The sequence below is a fragment of the Danio aesculapii genome, chromosome 5 (assembly GCF_903798145.1).
Source record: "Danio aesculapii chromosome 5, fDanAes4.1, whole genome shotgun sequence".
NCBI classification, from domain to species: domain Eukaryota; kingdom Metazoa; phylum Chordata; class Actinopteri; order Cypriniformes; family Danionidae; genus Danio; species Danio aesculapii.
In genome coordinates, this window is record NC_079439.1 from 23,800,237 (window position 1) to 23,822,294 (window position 22,058).

General features: G+C 35.3%; 2 protein-coding genes across 3 annotated transcripts; both read right to left on the reverse strand.

Annotated features, from left to right (window-relative positions):
• Positions 1-3,013: 3,013 nt before the first annotated feature.
• casp22 (caspase 22, apoptosis-related cysteine peptidase) lies at positions 3,014-8,684 on the reverse strand. The gene is made up of 7 exons (XM_056457631.1): positions 8,557-8,684; positions 7,681-8,016; positions 4,812-4,828; positions 4,607-4,712; positions 3,929-4,418; positions 3,684-3,837; positions 3,014-3,478 (listed from the first exon to the last, which is right to left on the reverse strand). The coding sequence occupies exons 1-7, from the start codon at positions 8,561-8,563 to the stop codon at positions 3,458-3,460; spliced, it is 1,131 nt and encodes a 376-aa protein (XP_056313606.1). The 5' UTR covers positions 8,564-8,684; the 3' UTR covers positions 3,014-3,457.
• Positions 8,685-12,183: 3,499 nt separating this feature from the next.
• nono (non-POU domain containing, octamer-binding) lies at positions 12,184-20,119 on the reverse strand. Of its 2 annotated transcripts, none has more exons than XM_056457633.1 (9): positions 19,969-20,119; positions 19,689-19,882; positions 17,568-17,869; positions 17,390-17,485; positions 16,079-16,275; positions 15,139-15,326; positions 13,898-13,928; positions 12,839-12,918; positions 12,184-12,751 (listed from the first exon to the last, which is right to left on the reverse strand). In XM_056457633.1, the coding sequence occupies exons 1-9, from the start codon at positions 20,114-20,116 to the stop codon at positions 12,662-12,664; spliced, it is 1,326 nt and encodes a 441-aa protein (XP_056313608.1). In that variant the 5' UTR covers positions 20,117-20,119; the 3' UTR covers positions 12,184-12,661. The 2 variants fall into 2 exon arrangements, with proteins under 2 accessions (XP_056313608.1, XP_056313607.1); XM_056457632.1 differs by having other exon boundaries at positions 12,184-12,754.
• Between the last annotated feature and the right edge of the window lie 1,939 nt (positions 20,120-22,058).

Sequence of the window (22,058 nt, forward strand, 5' to 3'; positions counted from 1 at the left end):
TAAAAGGCTTTTTAATTTTTTTATTAGACGGTTTATGCTGTTGGTATAGATTTGTTACATGTTTTAACCCCTTAATTGTCGCCAGGAAAATGACACATGAACGTGATTTAAATGATTGTCAATATACATGCAATATGTATTTTACAATAAATGTTTTAGCCTAAAATTGACAGAAAATCCAAACTCAGGTCCTTAGCCGGGGGTGTTCAGGTGGTTAGGAAGACCCACCCCTCACTGACAAAGGTCCAGAATTTGTCCAATACATTAACTCATTTCCCATTTTGACTGCTGTGCCATCATAAACAGTCAAAATAACCCATCGAAAAAGACTATAAGACCAAGCGGAATCCATTGTTGGGTGTCGCTTCAGTGACTTTAGCTAATCAGTTTTGGCCAATGCTAACTAATACTTTTAATTTTCAATCTGACATAAGGCAAGTCATCTTTCACTACTGAATTGTTTTTAAACTGAGAAAACATCGTACAAGTAACTTTTATTCTAAATCTTGGACCCTTATGCTTGAAACAAAAATGAGCAAAAAAAAAAAGGTGTGAAGCACCAAAAGCATACCATATTGAAATTGATTTAAATACTAATTTGGCTATTGTTGTTATCCTTGAAGTTTCAAATGTAGTTTGTTATCTGCCTAATAAATGACAATAGACTACATATTTTCATTTAAAACTTTAACAGATTCCTATTTTTTTCCCTTTTTTTTCCATTTAATGTAATAAATCTGTATTTTTTTTCACATTTATTTATTGTAAATCTTTAGAAAATATGTTTTTGTACAGTGCATCCGGAAAGTATTGATAGCGCTTCACTTTGTAGAATACAACCTTATTCTAAAATGGATTAAATGTATTTATTTCCTCAAAATTCTACACACAATACCCCCTAATGACAATGTGGAAAAAGATTTTTTGAAATTGTTGCAAATTTATTAAAAACAAAAAACCTGAAAAATCACATGTACAGAAGTATTCACAGCCTTTGCTCAATACTTTGTTGATGCACCTTTGGCAGCAATTACAGCCTCAAGTCTTTTTGAATATGATGCCACAAGCTTGGCACACCTGTCTTTGGGAAGTTTTGCCTGTTCCTCTTTGCAGTACCTCTCAAGCTCCATTAGGTTGGATGGGAAGTGACGATGTACAGCCATTTTCAGATCTCTCCAGAGATGTTCAATAGGATTTAGTCTGGGCTCTGGCTGGGCCATTCAAGTACATTCACCGAGTTGTTTGAACCCACTCCATTTATATTTTGGCAGTGTGCTTTGGGTCATTGTCCTGCTGGAAGATGAACCGTAGCCCCAGTCTGAGGTCAAGAGCACTCTGAAGCAGGTTTTCATTTAGGATGTCTCTGTACATTGCTGCATTCATCTTTCCTTCTATCCTGACTAGTCTTCCAGTTCCTGCTGCTGAAAAACATCCCCACAGCATGATGCTGCCACCACCATGCTTCACTGTAGGGAGGATATTAGCCTGGTGATGAGCGGTACCTGGTTTTCTCCAAACGTAACGCCTGGCATTCACTCCAGAGTTTAATTTTAGTCTCATCAGAGCAGTTTGTTTCTTATGGTCTGAGAGTCTTTCAGATGCCTTTTGGCAAATTCCAGGTGGGAAGCAGCTTCTGTCTGGCCACTCTACCATACAGGCCTGATTGGTGGATTGCTGCACAGATGGATGTCCTTTGGAGCTTAGACAGAGTGACCATCGGGTTATTGATCACCTCCCTGACTAAGGTCCTTCTCCCCCAATCACTCAGCTTAGATGGCCGGCCAGCTCTAGAATCCTGGTGGTTCCAAATATCTTCCATCTACGGATGATGGAGGCCACTGTGCTCATTGGAACTTTCAGAGCAGCAGAATTTTTTCTGTAACCTTCCCCGGCCTTGTGCCTTGAGACAATCCTGTCTCAGAGGTCTACAGACAATTCCTTTGTCTTCATGCTCGGTTTGTGCTTTGACATGCACTGTCAACCCTGGGACCTTATATAGACAGGTGTATGCCTATTTAAATCATGTCCAATCAACTAAATTTACCACAGGTGAACTCCAATTAAGCTGCTGAAACATCTCAAAAATGATCAGTGGAAACAGAACATGAACTGTACATCAAAAAGTGTGGTAATGATGACCATCCGACAAGCTAATCCAGCTAAAATAGTGCTTAAAATGTCACTAAAATGCAGTATCTAAATCTCATAATTAAATGAAATTAGGTGAATATCTGCCAAAAAAGTACACTTTTTGAGAAAAAAGAACCACCCCTTTCACCAGGCTGACTACAGGCCTGAAGTTAAATATCTAAATAAATTATATTTTAAACTTAGAGTTGATATTTCAAAATAAGAGCTTTCAGTAAGATTTTGCTTTGACATGACCACAAGATGACCTCTAGTTTCCATTGGTGAAAATACAAGTACACCCTATGTTTAGAGGAGTATGAACTGCATTTTTGACAACATTTGTAAAGTAGACATGAAATTCTAAAGTATGGGCAGTTTTGGTGGTTTTTACTTGAATTTAGAATGTAAAAAACATTTAAACCAAATTTTACATGTAGATTGCTGTAGCAAAGTTATGCTTTACGACTCTGAAGAGTATCCTTGTTGTAAATAAATAACTGTTGCTCAGTAATATCTAACAGAGATGAAAACTAGACATGCCAAGCTTTCAAATTATATATAGTTTGTCATGATTGTGTTTAGAATAAAATATGTAGTATGTTTAAATATGTAACTGTAAATAGTACCACAGGTTGTAGAGTGACTACTTGTTTTTTAATCTAGTTCTCTTTCTATAAAACTGTGGTAAAATATGTATTCAGATGTCTTGGACCTTTCAAGCAATACATAGTTTGTTATGAATGGATTAGGATTTAATTGCAAAAACATGTAGGATGTAAATTTAATTGTCCCGGTAGCAAGACAGTGATAGGTAAAGGGTAAAGCAATTTATTTTAGATTTAAGCTCATCACAACAGTCGGAGAGAAAAAAAGAGCAATGAAAGAAACTATAATGTCATTTATTATTAAAGTCATGTGCGTAAAATCAGATACAAACTATTACAATTTGAAAAAGCATTCACATTTATAAAAGTATGGACACAAATGTCCTTTGTCTTAATGGTCCCGATTCTCCTATCATACAAAACAATATTATGGTAATAACAGACATACAGTTCAGTTATATTAGTATTATCCATATTCTTGCAACATGCATATTTGAGCATTTAGTCAAGTGAGAAAGTTTGATAATACAAAAAGTTAGACCATGTTTAGGTTAGGTTAGGTTCAAAGTAGTCTGCATGGTTAAAAGTGAAACACGTAATCATAAAAACTCAAATAACAAATAGAGCAAAAGCAGAGGTGAATATTGGAGACATTCTCTGTGATTGGAAGACCTCTCTTCCTTGAGATGAACAAATCATGCATTTAGCCTGTTTTCATCTGTTTAAGAGAACCAGCCTGACCTCTACAATGAAGAATGAAGCGAGATTATTTGAATAAATAATCTAAAATAACATAAATAAGTTGGTTCAACTGAATTGAAAAATATTTCACCACAGAATTGAACAGACACCGCATGGCAGCAATTAAATTTACAGCATCACAAAGTTCACAGACATAATCCATTTCAGAGGAAAAAGAAACTAAAACAAACAGGTTTGCGTTCTTACCTTCAGAGGTCTGAAAATGAGAAGCTTCCTCAAAGTGAAAATGGGCTGAGGGGTCACTTTTGCATCTACCCTGTCTTTGTTAACTTCTAAATAGCCTTCTTTAAGGCTTACGTCATTATTGACCTTTGTGAGAATACTCAAGATGTCATGGCCTCTAAAAATGAAGGACAGAACAATTAAACATTTAAATCCTGACAAGAGGCTTTTATTTTATTCTGCATGTAAATAAGATCAGTAGAACTCACCGTTTACTTCCCTCTTTTAAATTCTCACAAAGGGACTGTATAAACCAGGATCCTCTGATTTCATCGCGGATCGACACATAGCCTTCCACAGTGGACCTGGCAATCAGAAAGTCTGAATCTTTAGGAATGCTGACCGATACTCTGCCAGGTTTTTGCGTACGACTACCACCAAGACAATCTGCAACCATCACTTTGCTCTGAATCTTTTCTCCTCTACATGCCTGGATGAAGAACACTTTGGGTTTGCCGGCAAGAGAGGAGCAGTTGGCTCCATTAAATGGGGACGTGATGTCATCCACAGGACATATCTGTTCATCATATCCCAGAACACCAGACTCATCTCCATGACTCAGAACACAACAGACGAAGCAGTCTCCATGCTGGCGATTCTCACTGTATTGCTTCAAAGTCATCTTCATGGCAGATACAGTCTGGTCTTTCTTGATTTCAACCAGAAAGCCCAGCGATTCAAACAAGTCCTTCAGAGAATCTGACGAATGCATAAAAGTGCAACAGTGCATGACCACAAGCACAAGTGAAAGAGAAAAAATAACAAACAAAAAACAATAATAAACCAGGGAAAGTTGAATGTCTATCTGGATCTCTTTAAAGTAAAAAGGTATGGTTTGATTTTGAGTGTGTTGTTTTGTCAAAAATGAATAATAATTTACTGCCTACCGGCATCCTTTTGGGATCCATATCGTTTCATTTTAGGATTTCTAAAATTCTCGTTATTAAAAATTAGACAAAGTCCACGTGGATTGCTGTTCATCTCGTACTCAGGCTAGAACAAGAGAACAAACGTCAACAGAGCACAAACAACATTTAAAAATGAGTTCTCTTTGGAAATGTATGTGAAAATGTTCCATTGCAGCTTCATTACCATTGTGTTGGTCTTATCTGTTAAAAAACAATAAAAAGATACGCTAGTTAAAAAGCAATCTTTAAACACTAACAAATAAAGGTTCTGTATTGACAGGGAAACTTTCCATTTTACAAATGTTTCCTAAATGTTCTTAGATTATGAAAATGGTCTTCACTACAAGAAAAAATGTTCACTGAAAGGTTCTTATGGAAACAAAGAAAGGTTCTTCTGTGGTATCACTATGGAAAAAACCTTTTATAGCCTATATTTTTTGTAGTGTGAAGTCTAGTAACAGTTTCAAATCCCCTTATGTCCATTCTACACTGTTAACAATTTCCTGTAGAATATACAGTAAAATACTGGCAGCAGTTCGTCAGTAACTTACTGTAAATCAGTTACAGCAGAAATTCTGTATTTACATTTACATCACCATTTTTCTTGCTGTTTATGTGTTTATAGAACTGTATAAAGCTTGTATAGAACTTTATTGTAAAATATACAGTAATTTTCACAATGCAACTTTAAAATACAGTAACATACTGCATAACTGTTCTACAGTAAAATACTGATTAATACTTGGGGAGAGCGGGGATGAAAGTAACATTTTTCAAAAAACCTATTTTTAAAAGATAATTTTGTAGACACTAGACAGAAATATATTTTTGCTGTGGCTACTAACTCATGTGGTCTATCAATATTGGGTGGTATCTTGAAAAAAAATGTAAAACTATTTCAAAATATTTTCACTTTAAACATATATTGCACGTTCTTACTTTTGACCCCGTCAGTAGGGACAAAAGTAACACACGGGTCGGGTGGGTCAAAAGTAAGACAACAATATTTCCTAGATTTACTGGCTTAATCTTGTTTATTTTTAAAGATATCTGACTATGACCTTGTTAATGTTAACTGCAAACATGTTTTGTCCTTTTTTTTTCTAAAAATATTAAGCTGCATTTTCATTTTAAATTTCAGCTCCATCAAATGTTTCAAAAGCAATCCAACAATGCAACATGTTAATTTTTTACTCAAATTTTTGATAATATATTTTTATTATTATTGGCAATATGCATTAATTTATTCAAACATATGAATCAAAACACTGAAAACTCTAATGTGGAAGTGAAAAATAAGGTTTGTCTATTAGTAGTGGGGCATAAATTACACTCATCCATAAACCATCATAACAGTCTTACTTTCGTCCCCACAGGAAGTCTTGCCTAATTTAATTTTAAACTGAAAAACTCAGAGATTGCAAACTTAAGGATGTGTTGTTGCAATAAATAACCTGTAGATTGATCATTAATGTGATGCTTGAAAAGAGACACAATTGTAATATCAAAAAATAACCTACAATAATTTACTTTCTGCACTTAAAAACGAAATTTCGGACCTAACCACGTGGACATAGTCCCGATATTAGCTGATATTTGGCAGCTTCATCAAGAGTTGCCTGCTGAATGTGCTGTTATAGCCTAGAAAGCAAATGTTGTCAGGGCTTCGAGAAAATCCCTTTGTTACTTTCGTCCCCATTGTTCCCTAATAGTTAATATTACAGTTAAATACTGTGTAATTTACAGAAATTATTAACAGTGTAACCCTGCTGCAAATAATAGAACCCTTAAAGATTTTTTAATGGCTTTAATGGTTACAATGTTTGCTTTTATTGGTGAGCCTAGCATTTAGAAATTAAATATAAAATGTACCAAAGTACACTAATACAAATGAACAAGTTTTAATGGTTAAAGTTTGGTGCTTTATAATGGTTTAATGGTATTTGTAGAGGAAATAGAACTTTTGTAATGATAGAATTTTTTATTATCTCAGCAAGGAAATCTTGCCCCACCAAGAAACTAAATTTGGATTACATTTCTTAACTCCTAATGTTGCTAGTTAGCACACCTGATGCATTTTTAACACATCCCATAATTTCTAAAATATCAACCTCTACCAAATGATTGATATGTCGGTTTATGGTAAAAGTTAATACATATGCTATGAAAAATCAGAAAATATGACCCTATAGCAAACAATTGTGTGTTCAATAGACGTCTAATAGACATCTAAACGTAGACAGCTTGGCTAAAACAAGGCTAAACTTGCGCTGCCAGTGACAATCTAATAGACATCTAAGAATAGCTCAAAACTAGACTGGTCATCAAGTAGACAGATTAGACAGACTTTATATGTGAAGTCATTCATTTCTGTTTTTTTGATGACTTGGTCTTGTTTTGGCCTATTCAACGTTGATTAGATTTTCACTGACAGCCCAAATTAAGCCTTGTTTTAGCCAAGACAACTATAGTTTAGAAGTCTATTAGACATCTATTAGACATCTTTTAAAAACAAAAAATGCTTGTTTGGAAGTGTAAGACCAATTTATTAAAAAACATAATCAAAATAAATCATTTTTAACACTAAGTCATGTTATTTTTTGAAGTATGTCATAAAATAATTCAGATTCTAATTTAACACGTTTTAATGTTTTTATTTTTACAATAAAACCAAAATTAAGTTTAGTAGTGCAACAGGATTGTTTGTTTGATTTTTTTGTAAACCAACAATGTTTTACACTGTGTATAAACCATTATTGAGAACAGTCAAAATATGGTCAACCATTTGGTAGAGCAGGTAGTTAAAGGGTTAAAGTAAAAGCATGTTAATTTTTTTGTGGAACATGGATTAGGGATTAGGCTACCATTTGTATTTTACTGAAAGCTTGCTTTGTTGCAGAACCTGGTTAATTTTCTTATGGGCACTCATTTTCATTTGATCAATGTGTTACATAAATGCCACAAAATCAACAATAAATAAAGTATCACTTTAAAGATTACATTACATATATATAAATACAGTCTTTGAATTTTCCGTGGAATTTATAGCCTACCCGTATAACAGCCTGTAGTTTCAGGTAATTGACTAGGGGTCGCCTCTGTCTCAGGAACTGGTGCCAACAGTCTGTCAATGTCCAGGGTGTCGTAAAGATGGGCGTCTCTGGTCTTCAAGCATGTCAGCATAATCTCGCTTGCTTTGACTCCTTTTCGCTTCACATCGTCAATCACATGGCGAGCTTGATCAGTCCGTGTTTTCATCTTCTGCTGGATGTCTTCAATCTCCTCTTCGCCAAACACCCTGTTTTGCTGAAGATCATCCAGCAAACCATTGATGACGCGCTCTGACAAACCTTTGATCAGCGGAATGCGAAGGTTTTCCAACAGTTGATCTAATAGAAAGTTCGTTAGCAAGACAGTTGGGTACAATAAAGGGTGTATTTAGTTACTAACATTGACAAACAACGAAAAATACATTTATTGCAATATTTATTTATTTTAGTATACTTTGTTAACGTAAGTATGATAATGGAAATAAAGTTGTTCGTTCTTGTTCATGTTAACTTTAACTCACAGTGCATCAGCTAATTTGCAAAGAATTTGGATTTCAATAATGCATTATTAGCCTATTAATGTCGAACTACGATTATTAGCCTAACGAGACTAACTAATTAATCATAATTATGTTTCGTTGACGTACAAATTAATTAATCATGATAATTTGATTCACACGCTGCTATAAAGATTCCAAACATTTCTGAAAGGCTAATGAAGAGTAAACTACTACTTTAATAGGCTACAGAGTAAAAGCTTCTTTTACTTTCACTTGTCACCACATTGTTCTGCGGATTTTCAAAAACGTTACAATCTGAATGAAGTTACAAATAACTTTCTCCCTGTTCTAACTCACACAGAAGATTGGTTCTTCTTACCTGCCATTTCGTTTTAAAAAGTCGTCGAATTGAAAAACTTAATTCAGTTTTTTTTAAGTCGTCCAGCCGTCGCTGCAGGGTCGACAGGAGAATTAAGATGACGCCTACCTTCTTATGCTAAACACTCGAATCGAGCTTCCTGATCTCAATGTCAACAACATCTACACACAAATCTCATAATGTCCTTCTGTCATTGAGTCAGCAATATTGATTTCGAATGAACATATGAATCAACAGAGACAACCACACACTTTTTGTGTATGTTTTCCTCAAAAGAGTTTATGATTAAGAGTTTAAAATGCTTAAGTAGATAAGAATAATATGTTTATTTGCGGTCAATTTAGCTGCAAATAATAGGCATGAAGCTTAAAGAAGATAGGTTATCTTTAAAACAGTCAAGTATTTAGCCAATATGTTTAATAATGAAAAAAACAGCAAGCATTGAAATATACGCTAAATATCTGGGAAACAGATATCTATTATTAAATTTCACCCTTTAACAACTCGAATCCCCCACATCTAGCTTTATTGTCACACAGGCTGAATTGACCTTAAATTCATTAAGTTAGTTTGGGTAGACCGGTCATTTCATTATTATTATTTTTTTTTATAATTTCATGGCAAATTACAGTTAAAATACAATTATATTTTAAAAAGCATTAAGCACACATACAATGAAATAACAAAGTAAAAAAAACATACCAACAAAAAAAAAAATAGTAATAATATAATAATTATAATATAATAAAAATAATAATGTAGCTTAACAAAACCTACAATTTTACAATCTGTATCACACAATACACTCCACTTTGAACTTAAGAAAGAAAAAGAATCAATTTGTTTGAACAAGGACTTGGTCTAGATTTCACAATAAAACATGTTCTTGGATATATTTCCCATAATAGTTCCTATAAGTTTTCTTAAACTGGTTAGATGAACCTGTGGACATTTTTTCAACTTTAGGAAGAAGGACATCGCGGATCTACTGTGTTGGGGTTGGAGGTTTCTGATCTTTCCACCTAAGCCAGGGGTGCTCAAACTTTTTCTTCTGAAGAGCAAAAAACCAAACTTGATTGAGGCTAGTGGGCCGAAGGTAAACATAGTTGCCATGGGTAATTTCCTCATTTATTTAATATTTAGAAATAACTAATAAAACATTACTTTATATTAAATAATACAGCATATATTTTTACATTTTTATAATGAACTTATTAGTCAAAACAAAAGCAATGTAATTTATTTCTGTAAGTTACACTAGTTTTTGCTTTGGTTTGCTTACCGATGTCTTCCTCTAATCATCCAGTGACTATTGACATTTAAAAAAAATCTGATTCATTTACAGCATTTAATTGATTGAAATGCTTTTTTTGTAGCCAAAAAATAAATAAAAAAATTAAATTGAGCCCAACCCTCTTACTCTCTTCTCAGATGGAATGATGGGCTAAATCAACGGTTACAATGGACCAACTTTGGCCCACAGGCCCTACTTTGGGCATCTCTGGCCTAAGCAATATTAGTCGTTTGACCAGGAGCCCAATATAAAGCTATGCAATCAGATTGTATCTTTGTAAGATTATATGACATGGGAAAAATCAAAATATGGCAATCAGTGGGCAAGAGGGAATATGGATACCCCCCAAAACAGATAGTTTTAAAAAATAGTGTCCCAAAAGCAGTTAAGCTTTATACAAGACCAAAACATATGTGCTTAAGTGGCTGGGGTGGAATTACAGCAATTACAAGCATCCTATATGCTGAAGGTTTGTCCAGTGTACACGATGCACAATTTTGCACCGCAGAAGTTCATGTCTTGCACAGACAGAGCACTTGTGAACAGTAATTTTAATCTTATTCATTCAGTTTAAAAAACTATTTAAGTTCTAGTACAGAACATTTTTCTGAATAATTTAAGAAAAAACATGTTCTCTAATGTAAATGAAGGAACACAATCAGCTGTTCCAGTATTAGAAACATCTCAAAGTTGGAAAATTCAGCTTTATATCACTTTATATTCAACTTTATACCCACGACTATTTAAATCATTTGACAAAAGAAAAAGCCTAAGGTTTTAAATAACATTGCTGCCGAAAAAAAACCTGATTAAAATTGGTGGTTGCTCTGTGTTTTTAGTCTAACAATTTGATGCCATTATTCCACCGAGATCATGAGTACCAAAAAACATCAACAGAATAAATGCTGCTTGACTCTGCCTTTGAAGCAGCCATGTCAAACTCAGTTCCTGGAGAGCTGCAGCCCTGCAGAGTTTAATTCCAACCCTGCTTCAAAGCTCCTATCTGTAGCTATCAAACTCAATTAGGTTGATCAGGTGTTTAATTAGGGTTGGAACTAAACTGCGCAGAGCTGTGGCCCTCCAGAAGTTTGACACCTGTGCTCTAAAGGAATAGTTCACCCTCACAAAATAAAAAATCTCTAGTCTTGTTCCAAGTGTTTTTCTTCTGTTGAACAATATATTTCAAAGAAAGCTGGAAACCTGTAACAACTCACTTTCAAGTGCATAGCATTTGTTTTTTTGTGCATAAAGTGCAACAGCACTTCCTTGGCCAGATGAGTGGTTCTCTGTAACCTGTAAGGATTTGGAGATGAAACTATTAGCAAGATTCTCAGTGGCTGGCTTTGTAAACCCACAAGAAAATCTTAACTCTTGTAATATTTCAAATACTGAGTTATGGCGTGAAAAAAACAAAAAAAGCACCCCAATATCAAACATTAAAGTCATGAAGAAAAACATGCTTGTGGAATCACAATGATCATTTTAATTATTTAAACCTGCTCTGATTTTATTTGCACTAATACACAAAATGGAGATCCCATTAGATGACTAAACAGTGTTAAAAAAATAAAGTCACTTAACAATAAGGTTAGACATTTTAAGGGGAGTGTAAATATTGCAGTTATAGTTAAAACTAAGTTCAGATGAAGAAAATAATGACGAAAAAATCATTAGATGTTAATGTAAAAGAATCGCGTTAAAATGTTAGTAAATATTTTTACAAATTTATTCACACATTTGCAATGTATTACTGAAAGCAGGTAAGAAACAGGGTGCCCTATAGTAAGCAATATCTTCATAAAACAGCTTCATTAAAATAAACGATACACTAAGTCTAATGAAACTAATAAATCTCTCATGACGATCTCTACATGTTATTATCCAAACACAATATGAACCACCAATTAGAAAAATACTACAAACTATAAAATATCATTTATGAAAACACTAATAACAGATAAATCCAAATGCCCAACGCAAGCTGTAAATTTAAAGCGGTCTGCTTTCCAGACAAGTTCAGCTCAATGACTGTCAGCTCCAGACTCTGACACTGCCTATAGTCCCATTTAGCAACCATCTTTTTAAAGCGTAGCCGATTAAAAAAAATAAAAACACGTGTGATGTAACTGACATATTTTGTCATAGAATAAAACGTTAAAGTATGTTTGTTATAGGCACAAAACGCATTTAAGTAATTTAACTGAAATCCCATTTAAAAAAACCCATTGACTTTGGGACGAGAGAACCAGCACTGCAATTTCTCTACTGCAACAGCTCTCAAAAAAAGGCAAATAATGAATTTCAACCCAAGAACGCCACCAGCAACACTTAACTGTGTGTAACATGTAGTTATGAATTTATTTAAAGTTGTCTAGAAAGGCAAGCATTGCAGAGGACAAGAGACGGACAATAGCTAATTTCTAGTTTAGAAAAAGTCACTGCTGGGTGAAATACAAAAGAGAGGAAATTAATAAAAATGACAAAAATAGGGCTATACAATGCTGAAATATCCACCCTGGAGCTGTTTCCATGCACAAGTAAATCCCTGTTCACAGATGAAGACTCTCTATGGTAAGGAATCATAACCGTGAAGGTTTTCCCCCAGAAATGGGCTCAATTAGTTTCTGGAAACATCTCATAAGATCTTAAAGGGGATATGAGATCAGAGGAACTTAAAACATAAACCTGATTAAAAGATTTGAATGCACAAATTCATTTCAGGCTCTACAAAACCACAATTTGCACTTAAAATATATTTTACAGTATGTAAAAAAAAAAAGAAAGAAAACTAAGGATGTTTGGCTGGTGGTCTCAGAATCTGCGGCGTTTGTTGGCGCCAAAATCATTAGGTCCAGGACGAGGGAAGGGAAGAGGAAGACCACCTGGATTACCAGAAGCTCCCTGCTGAAAGAGAGACAGAGAAATATGCTTACACACATGCATACACTACACATACAGTCTTCAAAGTGTACGTGGAGAAATCAGTACCTCATTAGAAGCCAAGTTGGTAGAGCCTGTGTTTGAGGCATTTCCACCCATCGGGTTCCTGTTCATGCCCATTCCCTGACCTGTCACCCCACCAGAGAAAGAGAACAAATCGTGTCATGAAAACAAGTTATACAAATACTACAATGTATACTTAAATTACTAGAAGTTAATTATTCGGATCAACATGAAAATTGTTGAGCAATATACATGTTAGCGTACATTTGAGTTTGGGCTGCACAATCAAAATTTATCATTAGCATGCATTTTGATGCCTGTGATTGTATAATGATTTAAAAAATAAAGGTATAACAAATTGTACCATTTGTGACCATAACTACAATTAATTTTATAGAATTTTTATCATTCAGTAACTGTACTTAAATACTGTTAGACTCTGGAAACGATAAAACATTATTTTAATTGTATTCATAGATTGCTATGCATGAAAATACCCACAACACATGCAAGAAATGCACTGCAAATAGCACATCTGGTGTAATTGTATGAATATCGCAAAAAAATTCAAATAAAATAAAAAAAAATATATATAAATAAATAAATAAATAAATATATATATATATATATATATATATATATATATATATATATATATATATATATATATATATATATCATAATGTTAGTTTTTCACAATATCCTGCAGCCCTAATTTCAGGGTTATTATATCTCTAATTATTCATTAGATCTCTAAATTGGGCTCTGCATTAATGTTTAAGTAATGGGGCTGCCTTTAAACAATTACTGGGAAATAAATTTTTTAAAACCATAATTGGAATTGAATGTTAAAACATTGTTTAACAGATGTCTAAAAAAAAAGGAAAAGCAATTTTTATGTAGAAAACGGCAAACATTCCAAACAGTGACTTCAAAAGAGTAAATGTAACAAATAGTGATTTTTTTCGTGTACCATTAAAGCCTTGAACTGTGTAATATTACAAACATGAATAAAAGACCAATCATGGAGAGAAAATGAGATATTCTCTGAAACAAGGTGAAAGAACAGAATGCCACTAACGGCAAGTTGAGTCCCTTTCTTACCTCCCATATGCATCCTCATATCAGGATCCCTCTGAAAAAACAAACAAACAGTTCATTACAAAATTCTCAGAAATACAAACAAATAATTTCCGTTTCTACATTAATTGAAAATGTGTGGTATTAGGATGGCATTATAACAGCACAGAAATAAAAGCACAGAATGCTTTTGTGCCGTTTGCAGATCTGTTCTAAATATTTTGTTCCAACCATCAAACAAATAATCTTACAATTACTAAACATGATGCAAATAAGAGTTTAAAAACCATATTAAACCGTATTTTTTGTCATTTCTAATAACAGTTGACTCCTGCATTCACCTCATCACTTGCAAAGGTAACATTATAGCACCACTTAGTGGTTCAGAGCAGAAAACGCACAGTGACAAGTTTTTTTAACACGCATAAGGCAATGCTTCATAGGGCTGGCACAATATTAGAGGAGAAATAACTAAATCAGACATTGCTATATTTTTATTTATTTGCAATATATATTGCAATAGGAATACAATTTTACCAAATGGCTTTAAGAACTGCATTTGGAAATAACTGATTAATTTAGATTGATTTGGGTTGATTCTATAGGGGAGTGAATCACGCCCAGTAAAATGAATAAATTATCCACATAGATAATTACAACAGAGCAAAGAAAAAAAATATTAAATAACCATTAATTTATAAAAATAGTACTCTTAAAATACTCGCACAGGTCACAGGTCTTAAAAACACATGTAAACAAACTTTCACTCCCTTATGGTTAAATTTTGCAGTGACTTTACAAATATCATGTGTTCTGAACTGTGGCTTCTGGTCAACTATGATCCTTAATCAACATTGAGCATCCAGCGATTGGACTATTGCATATGTACACATTGCAATATCAATGCTGAAACGATATATTGTGCAGCCCTAGTGCTTTAGTCTCCACTTTCCTTCCTAATCTGCAACTGCCTCTCTGGCTATACCACTAACTGTGCCCTCTCTCTCTCTCCAAAAAAAAAAAAAAAAACTTTTTTTTTTTACTAATGCTTTGCTTTTTAGACTTTACACACCTGAAACTTGACTATAGCACTTGTTCACTGCTGCTCTTATAGTTGTGTAAATTGCTTCCTTGTCCTCATTTGTAAGTCGCTTTGGATAAAAGCGTCTGCTAAATGACTAAATGTAAATCACATACATGTCACCTGCACAGCACTGCATGTAACAACTATGCAAAAATAGAAAGGTCAACAAATCCAGACTCACCTTCTCAGAGAAGTTGCCCCCCTGGCCCTGCTGTCTCCTCATCAGGTCCTCAGAATGGACCCGGAGCTGCTCCTCCTCCCTCCTCCGCCGCTCCTCCTCTTGACGCAGCTCCATCTGTTTGCGCTTCTGGACCTCCTGGCTGTGAGCCTCCTCCATTCTCCTCAACTCTTCCTGTCTGCGCAGGAGATCTGAAGGAGAGACAAAGAGAAAATACTTGATTAAATGCTGCGTACTTGCTTTTTGACTGGATTTACATTGAACAGACAGTTATATAGTTTAGATGGAGCAATTAGGTCATTTTAAGAGCTGTGTGGTGTTTAAGAGCATCGGTTTTGCAAGATTTAAAGAACGGTATATAAACCGAGGAAAGTCTGTGGATCTGTGAGGAAAATTGGAAACATTACAAAATATTACAAAAAAGTATTCAAATAAAAGCTATTAATTTAAAATGGAAGGAAGAGATTCATTTGATTACCTGCATGTCATGTGATCTTTAATCCTACATCAGTAAACCATGACCATACAAATCTGTCATTACAAAAATATTAGTTATAGATTCAGGGGGTAAAAAAAGTAAATAATTACTGCCAAGAGTTCAGCTGACAAATTCTTTTCAATGAACATTAAAATCCAGGTGAACTAGTGAAAAGCTGCTACATTTCAGTATGTTGACATTCCCAACTGAAGCAGGGGGCGGGTTTATTTTTGTACTCCTCCTCTTATCTTTCACTTGAAGTTAATTAAGAGTCGGAGGAGCGTGGCCAAGCATATCTCACACACACCACACCTTCCAGGACTTCCAGAAGCAAATGGTTAGATTTTGATTTAAGATGATCAAGACTATGTTTTTTGCTCTCAGTGGATGATCTTGTTCACTTTAAGATCACCAATGTGCATTATGAAAATGAACATATACAGATTTTAACGTGTGAGAACTCACCTTGTCGCATTAGCATGACTTGGTGCTCATGCCGTGCGGCTTCCAGTTCAGTCTCCAGCTTCTCTTTAGCCTCTTTTATGTTTCGGTCGACCTGTTCGTACTGCTGCTTTTCCATTTCCATTAGGGCCTTCCAGCGCATTGCATACTCATACTCAAATGAGCCTGGCTGGGCAAAGCGGGGAGGCTGCTCACGCTCTCTAATGGACAGATCAAGACAGGTTACTATAACCGTCTATTATGCGGAATAATGTATAATGAGAACAAACTGACAAAAAGGACTCTTATTTGTCATTTGATTATAATGTAATAAATGTTTTTGTAGGTAAACACAAGCAAATTTCTCAATTTCATTAAATATTTATTTGATAAAGGCTGCACTAACAAATACACTAACAAACATAACACGTAGCATACAAAACTTTTAAGTTGTAGTGGTTTTAAATAATATTTATATTTTATAGTATATTGCAATACATAACTACAGATGTCCCAAGGATATCTGAAGCAACGTTTCATGGGTTGATCAAGCTTTTTTTTTTTTTAATTATAGGTATCAGCTTCAAAAACTAAATCCTTTTTTTTAACATCACTTGTCCTGCAAGTCTCATACAGCAGATGATTGAAATGGTTTCCCAACAACCACAAAATAAAAAAAATCAAAGAGTACTGATCTAGCTCTTCATGCACATTCAAGATTCTGTGTTTTCCAACATTCGTATCAAATCACCTGAAAGTGCATGTACTGTTAATTTTTTTTTATATCTACCATCAGAATGTCTGAGACTTCATTGCCATAGCATTTTAATAGGAACTGTATCTTGCTTTGGACTAGACTGAAACACTGGTCCATCATGATTTCTAATCTCTTCTACAATGTTTTGTCACATTATTTTGTTCACATGTAATAAAAAAAGTAGGGATTAGGGGTAGACAGAAACACCCAAATCTTATTGGATTGGTTAAACTAGAAAAATCAAAAAGGGTTATAAAAAATGAACCCAAATAATTCAGAAATAAAAAGGAAATCACCCTTTTTCTTTTATTCAATATTCTGAATTGATTTGATATTGTACACAGTTACACCGGGTGCTGAAACTCTGCGCAATGAAACCCATTCACTTGAAAAGTTTGCATCCCAAAAGGGCAGATCGTGTATGTGCCGATCAGAACACAAGAGCACACCATCAACTGTTTGCGCATGTGCTGTGTTTAAAGTTCAATATTCTGCTCAGTGGTTATTATTCTTATGTATACATATACTTTTTCTACGCATTCTGATGACACACTAGCAAAAAGAGTACATCAACTTACTTGTGATATACTGGGTTTTTGTTAATGAGTCTCTCAGGAAGCCCCTCTTCCTCATCCAGCTGCTCCATTGGCTCTATGGTAACAGGCCGGGGGAATCTGAGAATCAAACGTAGATTAGCCATCTATTATTAAAACAAAATAAACAGAATATTGCAAATAAGCAGAAACAAATACTTACGTGGTAAGAAGGAAAGCTCCATCTCCACACCGGTCCAGAGCTTTCCTGGCAGATGGTTTGTTGGCGAACTCCACAATGCCTTTCCCAGTTGGCCTGCCACGGTCATCAACGATGACGATAGCACGTTCAATTGGACCAAACATGGAGAAGGCCTCCTCCAGGAGTTCATTGGACACAAACTGAGGCAGGTTTTTAATCGTCAGCGCAGCACCATGGGTGGCAAATCGCACACGAATCTGCCGTCCACGGAACATGGCGTCATCCAGTTCAGCCTTTGCGATGTCCGCAAGCGTCTTCGTTTCCTAATAACGAGAGAACAGAAAATCAGATTTAATGTTGCATTGGTCTTTTGTAGTCTGAGAATATCATTAAAAAGTATGGTAGAATGATAATTAAAATCATTTTTAATTGTCAGGTGATATTCTTATAAAGTACTCTATATATCACAAACAAATCAATAGTTGCTGACAACAGGCAAATAATGAATTGTTGACATTAACAGACACTGAGCAAAGGTTCCCAAATGTTTTACCCCACGACCCCCAAAATAACAATGCCAGTGACTCGCGACCCCCAAATTCCTCAGAGTTGGTTATAAACATACAAATGTTGCTCACACAACAACAGGCCTTTATAAACAAACATATTGACAACACAAAAAAGTGCAACAGTCTAACAACCATAGAATTTTTATAGTCATTTATTAATTTGTTTAATTTAATATTAACCTCAACTAAAGAGAATGGTGGGCACAATGTTTTCAGCACAAGTCTATCCTTGGTTTAATTTTGGAGACCGCCTATCAGAGATCAAGTTTAGTTGTGGCCTGTATTCTTTTTTAATGTATGTGATCGCTATAAAGGACTCAGAAAGTTCAACCTGGTGTTATAAAATCAAACTGCTGCAGCTGACCCTATAGCAGTGTTGTTAATTTTACCATTAAAAACTACTATTTTTATCTTCTGTGGATTATGGTTGAAATATTGTAATTCTAATAGCTTAATACATTTTTTTGGAGTTTTGAAATAACCAAGCAACCCCCTGTTATTTTCCCGCAACCTCCACTTTGGAAACCACTGATCTAAAGCTCAAACTCTACCGTGTAGGTGCCCACATCACTGTTGGATGTAAAAGAACGGTCTCACACAAACAAAAAAAAAAATGAAATGATACGCAAATGATTTGTGTTTTTGCCATCACAATAAAACTAAAGTGACTAGACAGTCGGCTGGTTGTTTTAGAAGTGGGCAGGAATGAGCAAGCAGCAATGGTTGGTGCCGATCTATTTTTTTTCCAGCAAATCTCATACAGCATAATTAAAATTAATAAAACCAAAAATCTTTTCTGCGCATCTTGTGTTATTGGATATAGCAGAATTTAGCGTTGTAACGTTACTGCAATTTCAGTACCAATAAGCACTGAAATTCCATTTCCTTTATTGTCAATACTGGAGTTTCGGTAGTGAAACGTTAAAACAGTCCACTTCCCGCTAACATTTAAGCAACATTAAAATTACAGTACCAACCGGCAGGGGCGTAGCAAACATTTTAAGGGAGGGGGGAGGGTCCAGCAGTATGAGATCCAATAGTTTACATATAATTATTAATTACCTGTTTCTAAAGGGTCTGTCTCTAAAAGTGAGAGGGGACGTATCTCCCTGTCCCTGAAATATGTAAATGATTTGGGTTTTTGCCATCAAAGCAAAACTAAAGTGAATCTACAGTCGGTTTTATTTTTTTTAGTAGCCAGGCAGAAATAATGAGCAAGAAGCATTGGTTGGAGCCAACGAGATTATTTTTTACTGGTTTAGCAACCACATACAGAAAAATTTATATTAATAAATTTTGATTTATGCATTTTGTGTTATTAGACATACTAGATTTAAGTGTTGCGACGTTACCGCAATTTTAAAAATGTCTATTTCCCGCTAACAGAGCATAAATGTTAGCGGAAAATGGATGTCTTTAAAATTTTAGTAACAAAACTCCAGTATTGTGAGAACACTAATGGAACTAATACAAGTATTTTAGGCATGTTATTCTAAAACACTGTCTGCCACAAACTGTCAAACATAATTTTGCCATAACACTTTATTTCAAGGTGACGTCTAACCAAACTCACCAGCCTGATGAAGCCAAAGCCTCGATCCTTGTTGATGAAAATCTCAGAAGCCTTGCCATACTTGGAGAAAAGCTTCTCCACTTCTTCCTCTGTGGTCCCGGCAGGTAGGTTCCCCACAAACAGCCGGCTTCTCTGTGTGTAGGTCTTCTCACCAGGCTTCTTGAAGTTCTGCAGGTCTATAGTAAAACCAGCATCTGCAGGACAGAAAACAGAGTCAGTGAGCATCACTCAATTCAATATAAAAGTTTAATGGTGGTGTAGATCCACAAGTTTTACTTACTAGGGCTGCTCTGCTCTCCAGCATCGGTGTGTTGTCCATTGCTGTCAGCTCCGGTGGGCTTCCTCTGCTGCTCCTGTTGGGGGTTGGGCTGCTGTCGCTGTGGGCCGTGATTCTGCTGCTCTGAACGGGGACCTCTGTTTCCTTGCATCTATTTAAAAAAAAAAGCGAATAGTCAATAAAAGATTAAGAAAAAATTTGTCAAAATCTGTTAATAACACCACTAAAAATTAAAACCAGTGTATGCTTGCTCACATTATATTATGAATGTAAAAGAGCATGCAAAATTGACATTATGGACATCAGCCGTGTAGATTAGAAAATGAAGTATTGTTTTAAATTAACAGAAACAAATGATAGAATAGATAACATATTAGAAATAGGCAGTAATCGAGGATATATACACACGACTATTAATTTACTAATAATGTATATTAGATGCCAAATTAATGTTCTGAATTACTTTCTTCACTAAATACATTTACTTAGTTCATTTAACTTTTATCCAAAAACACAAGAAAAATCTAAATCGTGCAGATCTACAAAAGACTCAACGGGTTATTAATGTTAAAAGATAGAAGTAATTTTATTCCGAGAAAATGGACGACATTAGCTGAAATGGCATGAGGAAAATCGATTAGAAAGCGAAGTATTGTTTAATATATCAAAAATAAATGATAGAATAGAAAATATATTAACGTTAGAGTAATCGAGGACCAGGTATTAAATAGATAAATAATAGAATAGAAGGCGATGTATAAATATTTATACGACTATTAATTTACTAATAATGTATATATGCTGCCAAATTAATGTTCTGTAATAGACTTTTTCCATTAAGAGTGTTTTTCGTGGGTGAAATTTGGGGTCTTTGTTTTCAATTGTTTGATTCGCTGCTAACGTACGGCACGGTGCCGTCTACTATTCTACTACAATATATTCATATCTTTATATTTCATCCGCTAAACTCGAGTTGCTTTTATTAATCATCGTAACTTGCTTTATTTTACGTTATTTATTGTCCCACTTGCGTAATTAGCGTTTGTGGCTTTGCAAAGCGGAGCGTGAGCCGGTGAGACGCACTCAACGCAACGAGCAGCACGAGCTTACATAAACCAACAGATTCAATCAGGAACAAACACATAATGATTCTGCACAAGATATTAAAGAAATCAAGCATCAAAATACCTTTTTTAAAGAGTTATTAATCCGCTCCAGTAACACACGCAGCGTTGGTCACAAAGAGGAGAAGGGCGGAACGTCGTACACCTCAACCTGCTGCCTTCTCTAACTGCTCATTGGCTGGAGTGGGGGTTTCCGGCATACAGTTTCCTTCTTCCTAATGGTCGACTTCGTGTCAATAAAATGACGTTTAAATATTGCAGTCTTTCATTGGTTGCCGTCGTTTTGAAACCAGTCGCTTAGGCCTTTTACGCCGTTTTACGCAGGAAATGACGAAAAAACAAGCTTGTCAGCGGCGTGGTTTGATTAAACGTCTAGAAAAGGTGCTGGTGCTGGCGCCGACCAGCGTTTAACCGAGGAAGCGGAATGTAGACATTTTACACCACTAGGACTTCATTCATTCATTCTCATTCGGTGTTTTACGCAGCAGATGCTCTTCCGGCTGCAATCCAGTACTGGGAAACATCCATACACACTCATTCACACACATACACTACGGCCAATTTCATTCATTCATTTCCTTTGGCTTAGTCACTTTATTCACCAGGGGTCGCCACAGCAGAATGAACCGCCAACTTATCCAGCATTTGTTTTACGCATCGAATGCCCTTCCAGCTGCAACCCAGGACTAGGAAACATCCATACACACTCACATCCACACACATACAACAAGGCCAATTTCATTCATTTTCCTTCGGCTTAGTCCCTTTATTCACCAGGGGTCACACAGCGGAATGAACCGCCAACTTATCCAGCATTTGTTTTACACAGCGGAAACACATGCAAACAGGGGGAGAACATGCAAACTCCACACAGAAATGCCAACTGACCCTGCCGGGACTCAAACCAGTGACCTTCTTGCTGTGAGGCGATAGTCCTAACCACTGAGGACTTATAAAACAAATAATGTG

Coding starts and splice junctions, on each gene's coding strand:
- nono (XM_056457632.1), bottom strand. CDS start 20,116: ATGCAAGGAAACAGAGGTCCCCGTTCAGAGCAGCAGAATCACGGCCCA. Junction 17,870..19,688: donor GCTTTGGCTTCATCAGGCTG/GTGAGTTTGGTT, acceptor TCTCGTTATTAG/GAAACGAAGACGCTTGCGGA. Junction 17,486..17,567: donor GGAGCTTTCCTTCTTACCAC/GTAAGTATTTGT, acceptor TTTGATTCTCAG/ATTCCCCCGGCCTGTTACCA.
- casp22 (XM_056457631.1), bottom strand. Junction 3,838..3,928: donor TTAAAAGAGGGAAGTAAACG/GTGAGTTCTACT, acceptor CTTCATTTTTAG/AGGCCATGACATCTTGAGTA. Junction 3,479..3,683: donor TCATTTTCAGACCTCTGAAG/GTAAGAACGCAA, acceptor TCTTCATTGTAG/AGGTCAGGCTGGTTCTCTTA.